The following is a 20,412-nucleotide window of genomic DNA, read 5'->3' on the forward strand; positions in this document are numbered from 1 at the left end:
CCCGGCCCAGCTGCCGCCTCGGGAAATGAACATGAGTCTGCCAGGCCGCGTCTCCTGCTCCATGCTCAACTGCTTTGTAAGTGCTGCTTTTTTTCCCCCCTCCTCTCCTCCATGCAAGCGGGGCTGTAAGCCAGCTTCTCTCTCCAGCTCCCATGCTGAGTCGGCTGCCCTAGATCAGGCCTGTCCTTGAGGCCGGGTTGCGCGCGGAGCCTCCTGCCCTGGATCTGCCCAGCCTGGCATGCCACCCCCCTGCAAAGGGGGATCCCCTTCTCCTCCCTCCCACGTGCCGCTGGAGGACGCCGTGGCCCCTGTCGCTGCTGTGCTGCTGCCCTGCCCGGGCCCAAGGGCACAGCAGTGCCCGGCACCACGGGTTGAGCCGGCCGGAAGGCCCCGGCGAGCGTGCCGTGCCACGCAGGCTCCGGCCGGTCCTTGCCTGGAGCTGGAAAATTACCATGTGAGAGCAGCCGACCCCAGGGGAGCTCTGCGCTCCCGCCATGGCTGCGGCATGCAAGGCAGGGGTGTGCGAGACCCCCTCCTGTGCTGATGCTGCCAGGATGGTGGTGTAGTGGGAGGGGGTCCTGAGCTCTGCATCTTTTATACCTTCGGGGAAAGGAGTTTTCTTGGTCAGAGGAGATCTGAAAGCCCCCGCCAGAAGGACTTGTGGCCAAATGGGCTCTGAGGGCTTCAGGAGATGGCTGGCTTGTGAAGAGAGCGGGGTCCTGAGCCCCCCGCCCTGCTGATACCCCGGGATGGGGCTGTGGCAGGAAGAGATGCTCAGCCTCCCGCCCGTCCTGTGCTGCAGGCGAGGAGGGATTCAAGGACACCCAGGCTGGTGGTGAGCTCGGGCTGCCCTGTTCCAGTTCCTGCTGCTCACTGGGATTTCTTTGCGAGCTGCAAAGTGGTGATGGGAGAGGATCTGTGCTCCCCGGCTGCCGCACCGGCACGCAGGCATGCACCTTTCCTTTGTGCTCTCCTGGGCTAGCGCCTCAGCATCAGAGCGAGCCGCTGGCAGGAGAGGCCCCCGAGCCCCCCGTGGTCTCCAGTAACCGGCAGCTGCTGGAGCAGGAGGGGCAGCACCTTTGCCTCCAGCTGGGGTTGATGCCGAGTTTTATGCCAGCTACGAGCAGCGTGTGTGCAGGTACCTCTGGACCCGGGGCGGAGGCGGGTCTGTGGGGTCTGGCTGTCCCAGTCTGACGTCCAGGGAGCGCTTCAGGCCGGGCTGTACTGGTGGGTGCTGAGGCTTGAGCGGCTGTCAGCAACATAAGGGGATTCAGCATCGTTTTAAATATAACTGAGCCAAAAGGGTTGGGTTCTCATTTCTTCAGATTGAAATTTGGGGTTCTGGCTTGGGTGACTTACCCAAAAAGATATTTCATTTTAAAACATTATTTAATGCTTACAGATCAGAGTATTTCCTAATAAATGCTGGAGCCTAGAGGAGCTATAGTTAGAGAGCAGGAGGCATTCTGAAGAAAACATTCCCACACCAAACATATGTGGAATTAACAACGTCCTGGGCTCCCAGCAGCGAGTATCCTCAGCTGAGTGTCTGAGTGCTGCTCATTCAGCAAGCCGGTGGTTTGACAGAGTGCGGGCTGAGGGTTGGTGAAAATTGGGACCGAGATTTCATGATTGACTGAAGATTCACAGGTCCTGAACTGAGACACTCTCTCCACTTTCCCAAGGATGGCATGTCCAGGCTCCGTGTGTCCTCTCAGACCACTTCTCTGAGGCCTCCGTGGGCTTCCCAGGGTGTCTGAGCAGGTTACACGTTCAGCTGCCCTGAGGATGAATGCCCCACTGGGTGCTGTCACCAGTCAGTAAGGTGTGTTGTCAATTGGGTGCACTTAGATGCAGGTGTTACAGGGTTACGTTTCATACTGCGTATTCTCCTCACAGCTTCAGGCTCTTCCCAGATTTCTTTGGGCTAAGGGTGAAAATGAAAACTCCCAGAAGAAATCAGTCCTTAGGAACGTAAGAGGAGGAAGAGTAGGTCGAAGCTGGACTGTAGATGGAAACCCTCTGTGTTACGGTGTTTCTGCTGTGGTGCCATAGTGAAGGTAATGGGGTAACATTTGATGTGACAAATTATTATCACATCAGTTCAAGATCCTGTGCGTGGTCAAGGTGTATCTGTTTGGCTTTCCAAATACCACACGGTTGGAAGAGATGGGACTTGGAGACCTGCTTCAGTTTTTCACTGTGCTGTGGGTATTCTGCAACAGCCAGAGGAACTGCTGGGGTCCTGCAATGCAGAGAGTATGGTCCGGAGGCAGAACAGGCGCTTCCATGCACAGGTCCAGGAGATCCCCAAGGTATTGGGGTGCCAAGAGTATCCAGCAGCTTTGATTTTTGGCTTTTCATAACGTGAGCTGGGGCCTGTCTCAATATGTGTTTTGTTTGCAATGCAGGGTGAGGAAGGCCCTCCCAGTTTGGAGTATATCCAGGCCAAGGACTTGTTCCCCCCGAAAGAGCTTGTAAAGGAGGAAGAGTCATTGCAGGTAAGGAAGTAAGAAAAGCGAAACAGCTTTGGGATGCGGCAGGCTCGACTCTGGTAGTGTGAAACCTGAGAGCAGTTCCCCAGCCCAGGACGTGTTCCGGAGGCCGCGGGCTGGCTGGTGCTGTAGGTCACATTCGGACCGGCGGGTCCTTCCGCGTGCGTGGAGGCTGCTGACGGCAGTTCTGTACACCCTGGCCCTGCCTTCCCAGCCCTGCCAAGACGTTGTGATCTGTACAGCATCGCATCTGCTGCTTGGAAATACGGCTGGAGCATGATGCAATACAGAGCCGTCCTGGGTATTCCCTGTCCTCCGTCTGTGCTGACAGTGAGAAATTGTGACACTGCCTGCGTAGCTCTCTGCAGCAGGTAGACACTTTCTGGGACAGGTCGAATATCAGGGCTAGGCTGTGCTCTGCGTAGCCATAGCGTGCACTTGCAATGGCAGATCTGGCCCTAATACACGTTGCTCCTGGCATTTTCCTGCTGCAGAGCTGTTGGAAAGAGAAACCTCCGTATGGTGCCAGCCTCCTGCTGCAAAAGGCCCTTGAAAGAGACCCGGGTACTGCTGCTGCTGTGCAGCAAGGGCGGTATTCTGAACGGTGGGAGCCAAAGCCTCCTGGTGTTTGTTGCTTCCTTTAACATAGTCCGCTGCCACCTTGTCCCGGTGCTCATCATCTTCCTCCTATGGCTGGAGCCAGGCTCACATTGTATGTTCTCACTGCTGCTGCGGTATTTGAGTTTGCTCTGTGATTGGCATCATCTTGGTAAACGGTGCCGATAAAAGCAAGGGCTGAAATGTGGCAGCGGGAGGATTGACTGGAAGGAGCAAAGGTGGGCTAGGAGGTGCACGGGGTCAAGGCTGCAGGTCTGCGGCCTTTGGGAGGTGAAGCCACGGGACAACTCTAAGCTGAGACTACCTGGAGAAGAGCAGAATCTGCTTTGGTCTTCTGCATGGAGGACTGTAAAGTTCACCCCTCCCAAAGGGTAATTTGGGAGTAAATTGTTATTCTTTTAATGTAAAGTGAAGTCTGAAAGGACGCCATCAGCTTGATAACAGGCTGTATTCAGGCACCTGTCGGTTTATTCCAGGATTTCCCTCTGTCAGTTCTTGCAGTTTTACCATCCCGTTTTCTGTCTCCCTTCTGTTGCTGTGTGAAAGAGCCACGTAAGCAGAAGAAACACATGCCAACTAAAAACAGCTCTGGCAAGTGTGCCTAAATAAACTGCAGAAATAAAGAGAGTATATTCTCTTAATGTCAAATAATTAACATTTTTAAAGAGTTTTCAGACAGGTGCCAGTCTAAGGTTGTTATTTTTGTACAAGTAACTTAAGAAGGAAGAAGTTGTTAGTACAATTGTCACTTGCACATGAGGTCTGAAATCCAGGAAATTCAATTTTTAGGCAGCATATACCCAAGCCATAGGAACAGCTTAGAAATAAAGACAAGGTGGTCTGACTTGTACTAATTACAGTGTAATGAATTGTTTCATCAGATGCCCTGTCTGGCAAGTAAAGGGCTCTGCCTGAAATGATAAATCTTCATGACATTTTTGCATAATTAGTTACCAACATGACCTGGTGTAGGTGCCATTCAGGGAACAATGAGGAGGCTACTTGAATTTTACACTGGCCTACCTTTTTTTTTTTTTTTTAAATGCAAGAAAAGAAAAGTCAAACTTGGCCATCTGCCAGGATTCCCTGTTTTAAAAATAGCTATGGCATGTCCAGGCTGATAGGCAAAACCAGAAAAACTCTTGATCGTCTGGATTTTTTAAAAAAAATTTCTAATACTGGTAACTTCATCAGTTTCCTCAGTTGTACAAATAACTGTACATAGAGATTCCCTCGCAGCCTTGTCAGCAGAAATTGGGCAGAACTTTGATTCATCTACTTACCTGGATTGGTACCAGTGAGTCTGCTCTGCTGCTAAGAGCCCCCTTCATTTAAATGATGCAGCAGGATCACGTATGTGACACTGTGCCTTGGGGCAGAGGACTCCGATTGTATCGGGCTCTGCCTGGAGCCGTGCAGAGCACTCCCCAACTCATGTCTCAGCTGTGCCTGAGGTTGTGTCCTTTGTCATGCCACTTGCGCCAGGGCTGCATTTACCCTCTCCGAAAAGCAAGGACCGTAAAGCCTTCTGCCCCCGTGCAACATCCTCGCTGCCAGATGCCCACAGTTGGTTTACGTAGCGATTGTGGCCCCACCTCTCCTCTGCAAGTAATTATCCATCAGGAGGCACTCAGCGGCTCCTGAGGCATCCTCAGAAGAAGATCCATCACGTGGGGCTGGGTGGGTACCAGTGCTGTTTCGTGCTGTTGCCTGCTCTCCGTGCATGAAGAGCGCGTTGCTGTGAATGATTTCCCGCAGGAGATGCACTGCGGAGGCAGTAGGAAGAGTGGCTCTTGGCATTTATGTGCGCAAAGTACTCTGCATGTGTCTTGAATTAGTGATGTCTCCCTTCCAGGTCCCATTCACTGTGTTGCAGGGCGAGGGAGTGGAGTATCTTGGCCATGCCAACGATGCTGTGATTGCCATCTCCAACTACCGGCTTCATATCAAATTCAAGGATTCTGTGATCAATGTAAGTCTGGATCTCCCTGTTCCTGCTGCCTGAACCACAATCTCTCGCAGTATTTCGGGGGGCATAAGCCGTTTTTGTGGTCTGTGGCACGGGAGCTGTGCCTCTTGAAGTGTGCCAAGCCTGATGCTGTCTCTTGTTAATACTGGTCGCGCAGTTGCTCTTTTGCTGATGCATTTTGGTGTGTAGATGGATAATAATTAGGTCTTTCCCTCACTGTTCTTTTTAAATTCAAGCATTAAATTTGACGGTTTTAAGACTGTTAAGGTCTCTTGCAGGCCAGTTTTAATGAGACTTCTCCTACCTGGAGACCAGCAACCGAGAGTCAGACAGCGGGAGCCTGAGGCTTTCTCTCGCTGTCTTGACTTGCCACCTTTTATTGCAGCTTTTGTTTGGCTCAGTTACCTGTGCTTGTCTGGATGCGATTTAGTCAGTAACTGGCCCCAGGTGGGAGACTGCCCAGGGACAGAATAGAAACTGGAATAGTAATTGTTGAAGGAGGCTCTACGCTGGGTCATGAAGCTTCATAAACCTCGGAGTGGGTTTGTAGTTTGAACTAGAAGCTCATGATTTTTGATAGAGCCATGATGTGATGGGCCTACAGGCAAGGCTGCTATGTCTGCTATGTTACATGATGTGTCTTGTCATGCCCTACATCTGTCCCTCGCAGGTGCCTTTGAGGATGATGGAAAGTGTGGAGTGTCGGGATATGTTCCAGCTTCACATCGTCTGCAAGGACTCCAAAGTGATCAGGTAACCGTTTTATTGCTGTATTGTAGGTGGCACTGCAGGCCAGTTGCTGTGATCAGCTCTGGTGTGAACGTGAATTGGAATCGAACTGCTGATGGCCAAGGTTACTTGGTTTTTCTAAGACTTGGGGCTTTATTCCTTTTCCTGGTTAAGTGGAGCAGAGCTCTCTGTCTGTGCGTCTCAGCTGGATGAACATACCCACTGAGGATGATTTGCATTTGGGTTCGCAGGTGCCATTTTTCCACCTTTAAGCAGTGCCAGGAGTGGCTAAAGAGGCTAACTCGAGCCATTGCCCGCCCTGCTAAGCCTGAGGATCTCTTTGCGTTTGCCTACCATGCGTGGTGCTTAGGAGTCTGTGTTGATGAGGAGGATCAACATGCACATCTCTGCCGTCCAGGTAAGCTCCTGGCCTGTCCCCTTCCTGCTCTTCTGTCCAGAAGCACAGCAATGCAATTTGAACATTCATGGTTCATAAACTGATGTCTGGCTGTGTCTTATGTTCTGCTGTAGCCACAGCCCAAGTTCATCTTGCTTCCCATACCTGGCCTATAGATCCAGCTGATGTCCAGATGCAGCTGGATAACAAGCACAGTAAAAGGAATAACAGTAATAAGCACAAAAAGGAGCATTCAGAGCCAGCAACACATAAGCTGCCTCTCCCTTTCTCCTTGTGAATGAAGAAAACATCCCAAACTTCAGTACTCTCATCATGATGATAGAGAGCTCAAGCAATCTTGTCCCTGGATGGTAAACATCATCAGCTTTGAGGCAGCATAATTAACATGAGTCCATCTGCATCTCTTCTCCAACACCTAGAAATGCCACGACATTCCGGTGATCAGGTCTGTGGAGATGTCTGGCTCATTCTTACACAGGCACAGATAAAATGTTTGAATCCGTAAAGAGAAAAGCAGAGCTGTGATGGTGCCCTCGTGTGGATCCAGAGTTTCCCTTCTGTGGGAACACAAAGTTCACTTGCAGTTGCTTTGTCTTTAAACAGCTTCAGTATGAGTAAAAGGGGATTAAAATGAGTGACAAACCTGGCTTTAGACTTAAAAATGTGCTGGTATTAGAGGAGAGAAGCAGTAGCCTGAATGAAATGTCCATACACAGGGATGGAGGGATGGGGTTGAATAGTATAGCTGAAAGAGATACCAAAAAGAAGCCGGTAGAGAAAAGGTAAACTACGTGTTCTTACCCTGTCCCGAACACCAGCAATTAGGAGATATTTGCTGTCTCTCCTTTGGAGAGACTATCCTCTAGTATAAATAAACTTACCTGTGGAGGTTGTTGCTGCAGGATATGAATGAAGTGAAGAGCTTTGCAGTATTTATTTATTAACAACATTTGCCACTCGAGCAACAAAGACATCCAGGATTTGTAAGGCGAGGCTAAAACATAAGAGAGCAAACCTTGAGTCAGCCTCTGAGAGAGCAGTCTGGAAGAAGGAACTGCCACGGGTGGGTGCTCAGTACTCCTCTGCCATGGGGTTCCTGACATCCACTTTGGAAGACATCTCTGTCAGAAGGGCAAAAGTGGATTAAATTAACCCCCCACGCTCCACGTTGATGTGGGAAGGCTATTTCCATGCCGCTCTGTGCCCTGAGACTGAGAGGTGATCTGACTTGACAAAATAAGCAGAGGAACCCTAGTGAGGGACAAAGCTTTTTGGCTTCTGAAGCAAGATCCCTGCCATCCAGTTGTCCAAGAGTTTCTCTCCAGCCTATGATAGCTGCTATGGAGCTGCCACTGACATGTTTAGATTTCATCAGTTCTGCTTAGCTGTCAGTAAATACCCTGTGTGCTGCTTTTCCAGGAGACCATGTGAGATACCGATTTGAGATGGAGCTGGTAAGGATGGGCTTTGACTTGCAGAACGTCTGGCGCGTCTCTGACATCAACAACAATTACAAGTGAGTGTTTCACCACCAGGCTCTCCCCACTCTCCTCTTTCCTTACCTTCTTCCCTTTGCAATCCCCGTGCAGAGCAGTGGATGAGTCAGACTCCACCTAATCCTCCTTCCTGGCCTTGATAACCCTCAGGCAGATCATCATATGAGCCAGATCCCCTTTCTTTCTGCCTTTCACATCGTGGAATTGAAGAAGGAATACAGCCCAAACATAAGAGCTAGCAGTAATTGTAGATGCTAACTCAGGTAGTTTATAATGTGGTGGCAATAATTTATCCTTGAAGATATTCTGGAGTCTTGGAGGAACTTGGAGTCAAGTCGAAGGGTTGCCTTTCTGGTCAGTCGTTCTCTCTAAAATGCTCACACTGTCTGAAATGAAAAATACAAAGTTTTCATAAAGTCGGGCAGCTGTTCAGCTCTGTTGAGAAACTGGGGGCAAGCCAGTGGAGGGCTTTCAGGATGCTCGGAAGTCTGGGGAATGAGCGAGGCTTGCTCAGTCTGGTGCAGAAGAGGCTAAAGGGTGATCTGCTGGCAGCCTACAGCTGCTGGAAGTGCAGTTACAAAGGTGATGGAGTGAAATTCTTCTGACAGTGGCAGATAACTGAACAAGAGGCAACGGCCACAAGGTGCAGCTTGGGAGGTTCAGACTGGACATGGGAGGAAAAAAAATCATTCGCCAGGAATGTGGTGCTGTGCTGGGGCAGATCCCCAGGGAGGTGGGGGTTCTCCATCATTAGAGCGTTTCAAGTCTCAGATGATCTAGTGTTGGAGGTGGTCCCCTGTGAGTGGGCGGTTGGAGTGGAGATCTCTAGGAGATCTTTCCCACCTGCACGTCAGTGATTCCAGCCCATCTTCTTCTGGAGAAGAGCACAGGAGCTCTTGGAGAAGCGCTTCTGCATTCTTTGCAGCAGGTGGCATTAAGCCAACAGGATTTTATTAAGTTTTGATAGATGTATTCATTTCTGCATTCCTTATAATCCTTTTCTTGAAAAAACTGGTATCCTTCAGTCTCTTCTCTGTCTCAGCCAGTAAAGGCCTCTCCATCACCTGTATATCGGACAGTCCAGGTCACCGGTTTCTTGTGGAGACCATGAGAAGCGACAGGCACGCTGGCCTGGGGAAATCCCGGTGGAGTTTTGCAGTTTGCTGCCTGTTCTCTCTTCCTCAGGAATCCAGGCAGCAAGCACTAGTTTTGGGGTTTGATTTACAGTTTCTACTTGGCCATACTGACCGCATCGTTGCTTTTGGACTGTTAACATTACTTTGATGGCATTTACACAGTTTCTCCAAGGATGTAAAATAAAAAATATTTTGCCTGAACTGCTCAGTTTTGGAGTGCGCAATCTGTAGGTCCCTGCCCTAGGTAGAGTCTCTGTGTGTCTGTGGGAGCAGTCAGGCTTTCTCCTGCTGCTAGATTTTGGGATGTGGTTCCCTCTGACTATTTCAGGAAGTTCAACTTACATTGACCATCTGTGCTTCACTTCCTGGCCAGTAATACAAAGCAATTAGCCAACTTCTCTGAAGACAGATGTTTTATTTTCAACCAAACCAGCGAAGAAAAAACTTGAAACAAACCTCAGCAAGCTGGATGCAGGCCTGGTTTTGCCTTCCTCCATCTGCTGAGTTCTTACCTGGGGATCCTGGCAGGTCGCAGCTTCCTGCAGACATCCTGAGATCTTAAAGGTGGTGTAATTTGCTTGTGCAACTCAGAAACCAGTTCTCTCTTGCTGCTTCGGGGAGTGTGTCTTTAAATCCTGCCTTGGCTTTTGATCATTACCACCTGCCTCTATTCACAGGAATCGGGTTACTTTTTAACCGTTTATAGTCCTTTTATCTTTTATTTCCCAGCATTGGCAAAACAGTGTTGTTAGAGACAGGATACTCCAAGGTAATGGCTTTGTTCGTTGTCTTTCAAGTCTTTCTGAGATGTCCTTATCTGGAAACTATTATCTTCTTCCTGGCGACAGCCATCATAAAATTAGAGCAATACAAGCATATAATAACCACTCCTTCAGTCCTGATAAAAGTATACTATTTCAGCGTGCAATGATGATAAAATTATTACATGATCTCTCTGTGGCTCTCACATCTTCAGTGATCTGTATACCCAGAGAAATGGACACATTCTGGCATTCCCCATCTGGTGCACCCATGCTGTCCGAGATAGGAGTTGTTTCATATCAGCCTTAATGCTGCTGGGTTCGGTTCTTTCAAAAAGGAAAAAAACATTCACCTTTCCTTCAGTGCTGATGCTTGTTTCCAGCTTTGATCCTTCCACAATTGTGCTTTTATTTATTTTTGACTTTATGAGGAAAAAGCCGTCTGGAGTTCTGTGTTACTGGTTCAGACAGCTGATGTTTCCTACTTGTTTCTGTGAGTGCTCTTAATTCATATTTTGTCTTATTTTGTTACAGTTCTCTACAAATTCTAATACTATCCTTCGCTTTTATTAGAAAAGTGATAATTAGTGTTCTTGCTTGTATTTGTCATATGAACGTATAGACAATAAGTCTACAAGGACCGTTAGCAATAAAGCGTATGTTCTTGCATTCTGCGAAGGAAGATCCCTCTCACTGGACTGGCTGTTACCTTTGTGGCAAGAAGATGCTTCGTTGGTCCTTATCTCTAGGTGTGGCTTGTGCCGATTTATGCATTTGTGGTGTTACAGCCACCTTTTTCTGGGATCAAACCTCACGGTTTCAAAAATGTCTCATCCTGTGTTCTGGCTCAGCGTGGTCCCGGGGATGTTTCGGGCCACTCCTCCGTGACCCACGCTGCTTTGCTGTTGGTCTCTCTTCCACGTGAGACGTGAGCATATTGCACAACGCAGGGACAAGCACGGTTCCCCTTAGGACTCCCTTTGCTGTGAAAAATGACCATTGAAGTTCTGTACTACTTCATATCTTTTCAAGAGTTACTGTTTCATAAGAGGAGCTCCCTTCAAGTCTTTGGTGAGTCACCTGTTGAAAAAAACCACATGCAAATTTAAAAAAAAAATTCTGAAAATGCAAATCAACCATCAGCCACAGGAGCTGTATCTGCTTGTTCAGTGATGTTTCCAGCAAGCTCTACATACGACCTCCCTCCACAAAAGCCGTGTTGACTCTTCCCAAGTGCACCGTATTTACCCTTGCACCAACTGTGACAGTCAGTTGCTTTGTACAGAAGTCAGACTCCAGCGGTTTCCCACGTTCGCCCCAGAGACCTTTTTACAAAATTGATATCGTGTTTGCCACCTTTCATTCCTCTGGCACCCAAGCCAATGTAAGCAATAGCTTACACATCTTGGTTAATCATTCACCTGGCGCGCATCTGGGTTGCTGGAGAAATGTTGAGCATTATCTGGTCCTGGTGATTAGTTACTCCTCGTTCCTAGCAGATCGTTCTAAAACTTCCCCTGCAGAAGTTTCTGCATTAATCTCTTCTTGTGCGTTGTCCCTTGTAAAGCAGGGTTAGGTCTGGCAACATCTCTGTGGGCTCTTCTGCTGAACACCAACGCAAATAGTTTTGATTTTCTGGTGTGATCTTGCTGATCTATCAGACCTTCAACTTCGGTAGCAGGCTGATACCTCCGAGATGTTTGAAAAAGGTCTTCAGAGTTTTAATCTTAACAGGTCATTTCTCAAAAACTGCATGACGAGTCTCATTGTTACTGTTTTTTAATTCAGGTGCACACTTTCCTCCTCTCACGTCCTTTGGAAACATCTCCCCTCTTTGAAAAATGTCCTTTTATTTCTAAAATCCTTCTTTTGTTCTCTTTAACTCTGCCAGCTCTTTCTGATCTTTTTGATGCACTTTATATTACCATTGAATAGCATGTTTAAATAACCATCACATCATCTGCAAAGCTCCCATCCGCCCCTTTCTGAAACTGGTTGTTACTGTTGTGGGAGGTTTGTCCCCTCTAAAGTATTGTTGAATTCTACTGCATGATGAATATTGTAACAAAGTGATTTTTTTAGTTATTCTATTTTGGAGCAGCTTAGGACCAAAGGAAGAGTTACATACTTTTGTATTATTTGGCTGGTAGCACCAAGAAGCAGGTGATCCCAACTAAAAATGTCGCCTTTGTCTCATGCATTATCGTGATGCTTATGCATTTTATGTGGAAGCAACACAAGTCTCCCATGGCAATTTCTGCCCTCGCAGCCTTTATGAATCTCTTCCAGCCTCTTGTGGATGTCGTTACTGTCGGTCCAGTCATTGGTAGTGTAGCCTCAACGCTATCCTGTTTCTCTTTAGGCTTGGGATTTGAGTCCATGCACATTCTGCATTGCTTGTTGATGCTGGTAACTGTTAGCCTCACACTTCTACCCTCACATTTTCCTGGAACATACCACGCTTTGTTCACTAGCTCTGGTCTTCCTACAAAGCTTGTACTCTGAAATTTAGGGTACCACTAATAATCTTCCTTGTATCAAGTTTATAAGATACTGTTAAGCCAACATACTCATTTATCCTGGATTTTCAGTTCCTCTACTGTATTTTTTGGAATTCTAGCCTAGAAGCACAGGTCTGTTTGTCTTGACCTCATAACCTGTTTTTATGCACCTGCTTAAATTTGGCTTAACTTCTTGAGGCTGTCCTGTTTCCTACCTGAATTTTATTGAATTCTGTTTTATTGTTTTCCTAAGGCTATAGAGTTTTAGTGACTTAACTGTTAGAAGATATGCTCCTGAACCTCTCCTGTAGTGACTCTCCCCAATTTTTAGTTTAAGACATCTCCTGTAACGTTTCATCTTGAAGTGCCAGGGAACCAATTCTGTTTTCATTTCGATGAAGCCCATTCTTGTACAGACTCAGCTATTCCAAAAGTTCCTCCAGATCTTAATAGGTGCTAACCCTCTTCCGCATACCTTTATTCTCAGTCACACTTCAATGCTTCTCTGATTTCCTGACCAACGTTATACGTAGAATCTGAGGCATTTCAGAGATGTCCAAGCCTAGACATCCTACCACAGACATCCTGGTCTTCAGCTTCGTACCTGTCAGCTTTAATTTTGCTTCCTGGATTCCTCTTCCTCACCCTGTTGTTTTATCCCATAGACCAACCTTGCTTTCTGCCTGGGGCTTTCTGAGAAGCTGTCTAGACACCGTGTGAAGTGCCATCTTCTAACGTGACAGGCAGTTCCTCGCTAGCATCACAAACTAAATAACACTATATTGTGCCTGTATTGTGCCCTTTGCCATCAGCTGGGGTAGCCTGGACTCAAGGGAACACCAGGCCACCCTCTGGGGCTTACCAGCTGTATAGTTTCACCCCCCTCAGTTTGCTTCCCATCTGCCCTGAAACATTCCTCCTAAATGATGTGGGTTATAGCCTAGAGCTAGAGCTGCTCTTTGATGTTCCTTGCCATGTACGGCTTTGTCTGCCTGGGCTGCTGGAGCTCAGCTGGTCCAGCATCCAGGCAGTGCTTTGTCTCTGAAGCCTGCGACCTGACCTGCCTGCCCTGTGTGCAGCCGTATGCTGGGAGCGGCAGGGGCAGGACAGTAGCTGCAGTAACCAGGAAGCCCCGCACTCCTGGATTTTCACGTGTGCTTCATTCTACTTGTATTGCTCTCTCCCCTTCTGCCCAGCACTCTGTTTGGCTGTCCCCCTCTTTCCCTTGACTGCCCTCTTGCCCTGCTGATAATGTACTCGCAGTTGGGTTTTTAACATTTTTCTTGGGACTTTAGCATTTGCAGTCCTGTTGCCTCTTCTCATCTCCTCCACCCTTCCCAACTGAATTTCCATTTCAGCCGAACTGCTTCGCACTTGAGGCTCGTTCAGACGTGGGGCTCCTCTGGTACTGCAGCTCTGCTCGCTGAAGAGTTGGGTGCCCCCTGCTATTAGCTGTGCACGCTGTGAGTTTCTTCCCCAGGGGACCAGATTGGTAGGGGCTTGCCCATCACATTCCTCTCACTGCTGGCATGTGTTCAGATGTGTGTGAGGAATCTGATTTCTGGCACCCCACCAAACAAGATATTCTTGTAGATCTCCTTCATGTCATTTTATTATAGCATACACCAAATCACCATTGCCATCTTTCTGGGCAGAGTTACGTCTTCCTTGCAGAGAAATGCGTAAAACTTACCAGCGGTGACCTGTCTTCTGCAAGGCAGAAAGTGGCAGATCATCATTTACCAGAAGCTGTGTGTGTTTCTGGGTTTGCAAGTACTGCAAGAAAACCAAAACCCCATATAAATTAGTGACTGTTCCCCTAAACCCTCATGAATTCTTAAATCCAGAGGATGTTCCAAAGGCATCCTTGGGAATACTGGGGTACTTAGTATGGGCCTGGAGGTGAGGCCTGAGGTGAAAGGAGGTTGTCTTCTCTCAGCTCATTCCTAACAGCATTTTTTGGGTCACTTTTCCCACGTTGAGACTGTACCAAGACAGATATGAAGAGGAAGAGCCAAAGTCCTGCATGCTGAATGTGGGGAGATGTGAGCTGCTCCTGACCTCTCTCTGCACAGCTTCTCTGGTGCAGATTTTTGATTGCTGAGTCCTCATCTTGCCTTCGTGCTTTCTTTTTCCAGGCTTTGTTCCAGTTATCCCCAGAAGCTGCTGGTCCCTGTCTGGATCACTGATAAGGAGCTAGAGAACGTGGCTTCGTTTAGGTCATGGAAAAGGATTCCTGTGGTGGTGTACAGGTAAACACAAAACCAAAGCAGTGCCCTCCCCCAACCCACGACAGCTGCCCTTTTCCTCGTAGCCTTGTGCAGGGTGCTGTGAAGCCGGGCTAGCAGAGCATGCGTACGGGGCTGTGGAGCAAGGCATGGCAGCAATAGCTGCATCTTGGTCCTCACGCTGCGTATTCCTTTTGCGTCCCACCTGAAAACATGCCGCTCTCAGGACTCCTCCTCCTCCCAGCGCGCACACCAGCTTCTCTGGGCACTCAGTCTGCGAGGGTAACGCTTGGTGTTCTTCAGAAGGGAGAAACAACCTTCAGTAACTGTTGCTGCTTCCCTGCTTTCGGTTAGATCTGAAGATGTGGGTGACTTTCCTCCTATGGGAGATGCAGCAAGAACGCTGTGTTGAATTAAGGTTCTCCTTCTTTGAGTTTCAAAACTTTTTCACAGATTGGTACTTGCCTGACTGCTACTTTGAAAAGAAGTCTTGGCCAGAATAAGCCTGCTGTATGGCCCTGCTCTCAGCTAGGTGTTCAGGCCTGGATGTACCTTTTAATAGCCAAGTGCAAATCACTTCTGTTTTGACTGAGTTCTGAGAGTTTGACAATATTTAGATAACAGAATGAAATCTTTGCATGTGGCTGAGGTTTGTTGATTCAATAGCTGGTAAACATACAAAGTACCTGTATTCCCTGGTCAGCCTTCCAAAGATAATCTATACAGGGGGATGCAGGAGGCTAGGCAGCAAATAAAGCAGAGCTGTTCAGGGCAGGGGGGTGGTTTCTCATCAAAAATGTCTGCTAAGAGACTGACATGTTTGAAACTAACAGGAGACTGGTTGAATAGGTGCACCCAGTCTGTGTGCATGTTTTAACGTACATTATGGTTTCTAGCCTTAGACTCTGTGTTAGCAATTACTAAATCCAAATATAAAAAGCTTTGAAAATATCAGAGCTGCACAACAAAGGACAACCCTGGGAAGTACAAAAGCCAGGAAACAAAACCAGTGAATTTACGCGTCCCTTAATTCTACATCTTCATGTTACAGGGTTTTGCTGTTAGATGGTGACAAAACACAGTGTATTACTTCTAGAAGAACTAAATTCTACAGCAGAGTGATAATGAGTGCTCCTTATCATATGGAGCCTTTCCCCCTTTGTAGCCAACTCAGCTAAGAAGTTAATTGTATTTGTGATTACTTTTGCTAAAAATGGCCTGGCGCGGGAGACTGTCCCAGTGTGCCTCCCCACCCGAGGGCAAAGCCGTGTCTTTTTGCTACTCTAACAATTATTTTGTTCCTTGCTTTGTAATATTGCTGTAATGGTACCCAGTAATTTACAAGCTGAGCTGCAACCCTTTGCAGCTTGGGATCAGATTAGAAGATGCTGACAAGTGATGTTACAAGATGGGACAAGTGCTTGCCCATATGTATTTCATTTTCATGCACTCTTTCGCCTTTGCCCTCAAGATTGAAGTCCTTTGGCCAGGGGGGTCCGTGAGGGCCACGGCTGTTTCTGGAGTGCCTTGTGCTGTATGGAAGGGGAAGGGAAGAAATGAAAAGCCTCACACTTGGCTCCTCCTCATCGCTCGTAGTTCAGGAGAGAGTGGGCTCAGGTGTGTGCATCCCAGGGGCTTGGTAACCATAGGACTGTTTGGTAGGCTTCAGAGCTTTTGGAGAACAAGGCTGAATTCATTGGGTCACAGTCAGATCTGTAAAACATAACACCGAAGGTACCACATTATCAGTTTTCTTTAAAAAAGTGTAATTTAGCTGTTAAGCTAAGCAGAAATTCAGGTCTCCATCTCCGAGTTCTCAGTGGAGATACACAGTAGAGATGCAGGAGCCTCCAGGCACAATTCACTTCTAAAACAACGCAAAGGATGCAATTAATTATTTAGCTGACTACAGAGGTAGACGGGCATTGTATGCCAGCCGCTCCTTGTTATTACGCTCTGTCTACAGAGCCACCTTCAGAAGACCTTGGGACTACGTTAGCAAGAGAGCTCCTCACAGACGCCCAGCATCACCCTTGCCCATGTTCATGCTGCAGTCAGGGAAGCTGTGGGCAAACAGTGGACATTGCTCCAGCCCCATGGCTGAGCACCTAGCCTCAGGCTTTCAGACCACGCTGGAGTGAGCCAGGAGTTTAACCCACCCAGAGACTCAGGAAATAAAAGCGCTCGCATGCATGCATCTCAGTTGGGAACCTTTAGGTGACAGCTTTGTAAACCCTCTCTCAGCTCTTCCTTGTGTTTTAAGCTAAGCTGCTTGACTTTGCATGGTGGATGAGCGCTCTTATGGCCAGAAAATAACAGAGAGGGGACTTGAGAGATATTACTTGATGCTTTCTGGATGATTGTATGGGTTAAATGGCATATACTAACAGTATCAGACATGCTCTAGCCTCAACTGATAAACTATGAAGGCACCTCATACTCCAGCTTTGGATTCTGAAAGGGTCTCGAGTCATTAAAACTAAACTGAGGATCCCTAAAGAATAATTTTGTCCACATAAGTCAAAACACTATGACACCTTCTGCCATTCCAGTTTCAGGAAAGGAGCTTTTTTCTTTGAGGAAAACCTCCATAAAAATCCCCAGTAAGAAAAGACCTGAAATGCTACATACGCTCGTGCTGAGGAGACTTGCAGGAGGACGCAGAGTCAAGCTACGGGTGCTCCCCTGACCTGGGAAGCTCATTGCAAGCTCAGTTGTGGTTTTTGTTCGTCTGCTGGCACCTACTGCACTTTCTGCTTGCTGATGACTTCATACTCACCGATGCTGGCCATATTTCCTTGTGTTTATTGGCGTGTCACTATGTCTCTTGAAACTGGCTACCTCAGGGCCAACCTCTGCCCAGCATTTGTTGCAGTGCTGAGTTTTCTAAATTTAATATGACTCTTTGGCAATGTTTGTAGTATTGCATTAAGCAGGCTATCTCTGTCTTCAAGTGGCCTACACAGCTAAACTTTTTTTCTACCCTCTGCATCCCAAAACAGTGCCATCGCATCCAAACAGCCTCTTGGGAGCAGTCCCTGGCACAGCACCTGCATTTCCCAAAAACGTGCTCAGGCGCTGTCTGGGAAAGTGCTGATTGGCACAGGCCAAAAACTGTGGGTGTGCTAACAAACAAGCTTGGATGATCACAGGCTGGCGCTGAAGTCCACACCTTGGCTCTGTTTCATTTACTAGTATAAACAAAGCCTTTGCTGCTGTCTGTATTAACCATCCTTGAGTGATCCTGAAGACAGGAATAGACCTCCTGGGAGTGACTGCTCTGTAAGTCACCTTGCAAAACAGAACAGCAGCAAGGAGGGCACTGAAAGAAAAAGGACCTTGCAGTATTTTGACTTAGCTGAACTCGTGGAAGTCTTCGGTTTAAATCTTCATCAGTATTATTTGAGATGTCATTAACGATAATACATTTTCTGCATTTATTGGTAAGTTGCCTCAGGAGAATAAGGGGACTTGTCTTTGAGAAGAAAAACCATTCCTGCAAACTGCAGTAGCTACTGGTGAGATACTGTGCACCACTGTCAGAGGGAGTTCAAAGCCTCGACACGTTTTCTTGGTGTGCTGCCTTACAGCAAATAACATTGAACAGGCACTGTCATCCTCTGTGGAACAGCAGAGCCCCTCACAGGGAGCACGAGAAAAAGAGATACCTTCAAGAGTGCTTCTAATAGCCCTCACTGGCAGCTAAACAGCCTTTGGGTGATGGGTTGAGGCTCGTGCTAGCGCGCTTTAGGATCTAGAGCGTTATGTCCCCTACTTTGCCACCAATGCAACTTTTTCAGAGGTGTTGACCTACAAAAAAAAAATACTTGGATGTGGGTTGTCAAGTGCTTTATCTACATCTTTGTTCTTACTCCAGCTCATCTTCAGAGAGGTGCTGCATGAGGGGTGGTGGGATAGGGAGGGGCAAGCACTGTTGTTGTGGAGAACTGAGGTGTGGGGCTGTCCGGTTTATTATCCTGTCTCCAGGAAGGGCCAGGCACCGGGAGCAGCGTCTCAGGGAAGTGTAACAAGTGGGACAGGTATGCAGGTGTTCTGCCCTGGTGCATCTGTGGAGCAGCCAGTTAGATTTCCTACAATGGATATTCAGGAGAATATGTGACTTTGCTTCTCGGTCACTTGGTAGGCCCACCTTCCATGAATTTAATGTATTTTGGAACCAATTTATACTTCCACATTGCACTGTGCCAGTGAGTCCACCGTCTGTTATGTTTGCTGTCCAAAAAATACTTGTTTTTCTTAAACTTATGGTATGACCATTCCAGTGCTCATTTGTATTTGTATTGGGGGAAATAAGACTAATCTTCCAAACTCACTTTTTTATATCATTCGTGAGCTTTTATGCTCTCATCCATTCTTGTTGTTCTGCCATGGTAGGGAGTTATTTCCTACTTAAGTTGTCCCTATAGCAAAGCTCTTCTATACCACTGATTGTCCTTGCCACCCTTCTCTGGAAGTCTGAGTACTACATTAGTGAGAAATTTGTGTCATTTTGAAGATGTGTAAGATGTGACGCCATAATATTTTCTGTCTTACTCTTTTCCGAATAACTGCTAGCACATTCTTAACCTTGTTGCTTCTCTTGAGCGTTGAGCTGAGGCTTTTTGAGAGCTCCACAGTGACTTCAAACTCTTTGAGATTTGGCTGCTGATTTGTACCAAACTGCTCCATGTCAATAGCTGGAGTTATGTTTTGATCATCTGTAAATACTTTTCATTTATTAATACTAAATTTCATACTCTATTTTTATCACCCAGTATCACGAGAACCTTTGTAAACTTTTCCAGACAGCCATAGACTCTCCTGCATAATTCTGTATCACCAGCAACTCGGTCACCTAATGGTCCATTCCCTTTCTAGGCCATTTGTGAATGACTTGACTACTTCTTCCTACTTCAGGCCTTCTGCTAGGCATCAATAAGCAACAGCCAGGGTAGGGTTCACATTTTAGGGGTTGTTAATAAACATCAGCTCAGGCCTCCACCCAGAAACTAACCAGTCTGATGCTGAGTGAGCTAATCTTTCTAACTTACAAGTGGTAAATGAAATGGTTTAACAATCGGTATGTACTTTAAGGGAGGAAAAAAAAGAAAGAGAATGGGAGAACAGAACAGTATTAAAATAAATAACTATTACTTTCCCAAAGTACAACCATAATTATTTAAAGTTCTCCTCTCTGGTTTAATATATAAATATTTACATATCTATATACAATAATTTATATATTATGTATTTATAGATAATAATATAGATATTATTGTAAATAAAAATATAAAGATAGTTTAGTAGAGGAACGGCTAGAACAACTGGCAGTTTCCCCCTTGCTGCAGAAACCTCCATTCGTTTCTGTGGTAGTCGAGTCCCAGGGCACAGACCTCGATCCTCGAGGTGAGGCCCTGTGAGCTGCAGCTGACCCCGGAGCTGCCACCGTCCACTGGCACCGGCTGCTCCCGGTCACTGCAAGCACTGCAGCAACCTGCTCGTCTGCAATCTTGTTTTGCCAGCTGTTCCAGCTCCAACAGCCGCTCCTGTGCTCCTCACAGCCATCTTCTGTTCCTCACCGCTGCGATGCGAGTGACAGCCTCCGTGTCACTGATTTTGTTATGAATAATGGTTATTTGAAATGCCCTGCCCTGTTTCACTGCTTGAATGCAAGAGTAAATGCCGTAGATAAAGCAGCGAGGAGGGTTGCACAGGTGCAGTTTGCTGGGGTTGTTCCTCACCTTTCCAGGGGGCTTCATTAGGCTCTCGCTTCCTTTGCAGACATGTGCGCAATGGGGCGGTGATTGCACGCTGCAGCCAGCCTGAAATCAGCTGGTGGGGCTGGCGAAATGCTGACGACGAGTATCTTGTGACATCTATTGCCAAAGCCTGTGCCTTGAACCCTGGAGTAAAGGTATCTGGTGGCATGCCGCACAACGGGAGCAGCGACGGCAGCGAAGCCTGCGATGCCGACTTCGGTGAGACAGCTCGCTCCCTTTTGCTCTCTCCTAGACGCGTGAATTATTTAGTTCTTCCTACACTTAAACATTGCTGTTGCTAC

The 20,412-nt window shown here is 47.3% G+C and overlaps 1 protein-coding gene across 5 annotated transcripts in view; it reads left to right on the forward strand.

The window, feature by feature from the left end:
• Positions 1-20,412, forward strand: part of MTMR4 (myotubularin related protein 4) — a 56,987-nt gene that overhangs the window by 29,376 nt on the left and 7,199 nt on the right. For 2 of the 5 annotated variants that reach the window (XM_075169048.1, XM_075169049.1), the window contains exons 3-9: positions 2,412-2,501; positions 4,969-5,085; positions 5,753-5,835; positions 6,063-6,229; positions 7,649-7,745; positions 14,262-14,375; positions 20,133-20,329. In XM_075169048.1, coding sequence (XP_075025149.1) covers positions 2,412-2,501; positions 4,969-5,085; positions 5,753-5,835; positions 6,063-6,229; positions 7,649-7,745; positions 14,262-14,375; positions 20,133-20,329 — 865 coding nt within the window. Of the gene's footprint in view, positions 1-10; positions 77-2,411; positions 2,502-4,968; positions 5,086-5,752; positions 5,836-6,062; positions 6,230-6,280; positions 6,675-7,648; positions 7,746-14,261; positions 14,376-20,132; positions 20,330-20,412 lie in introns of those variants that run through there. The other 3 variants (XM_075169052.1, XM_075169050.1, XM_075169051.1) reach the window with 3 other exon arrangements.

This window comes from Calonectris borealis, chromosome 19 (genome assembly GCF_964195595.1).
Source record: "Calonectris borealis chromosome 19, bCalBor7.hap1.2, whole genome shotgun sequence".
In the NCBI taxonomy this organism is placed as follows: Eukaryota; Metazoa; Chordata; class Aves; order Procellariiformes; family Procellariidae; genus Calonectris; species Calonectris borealis.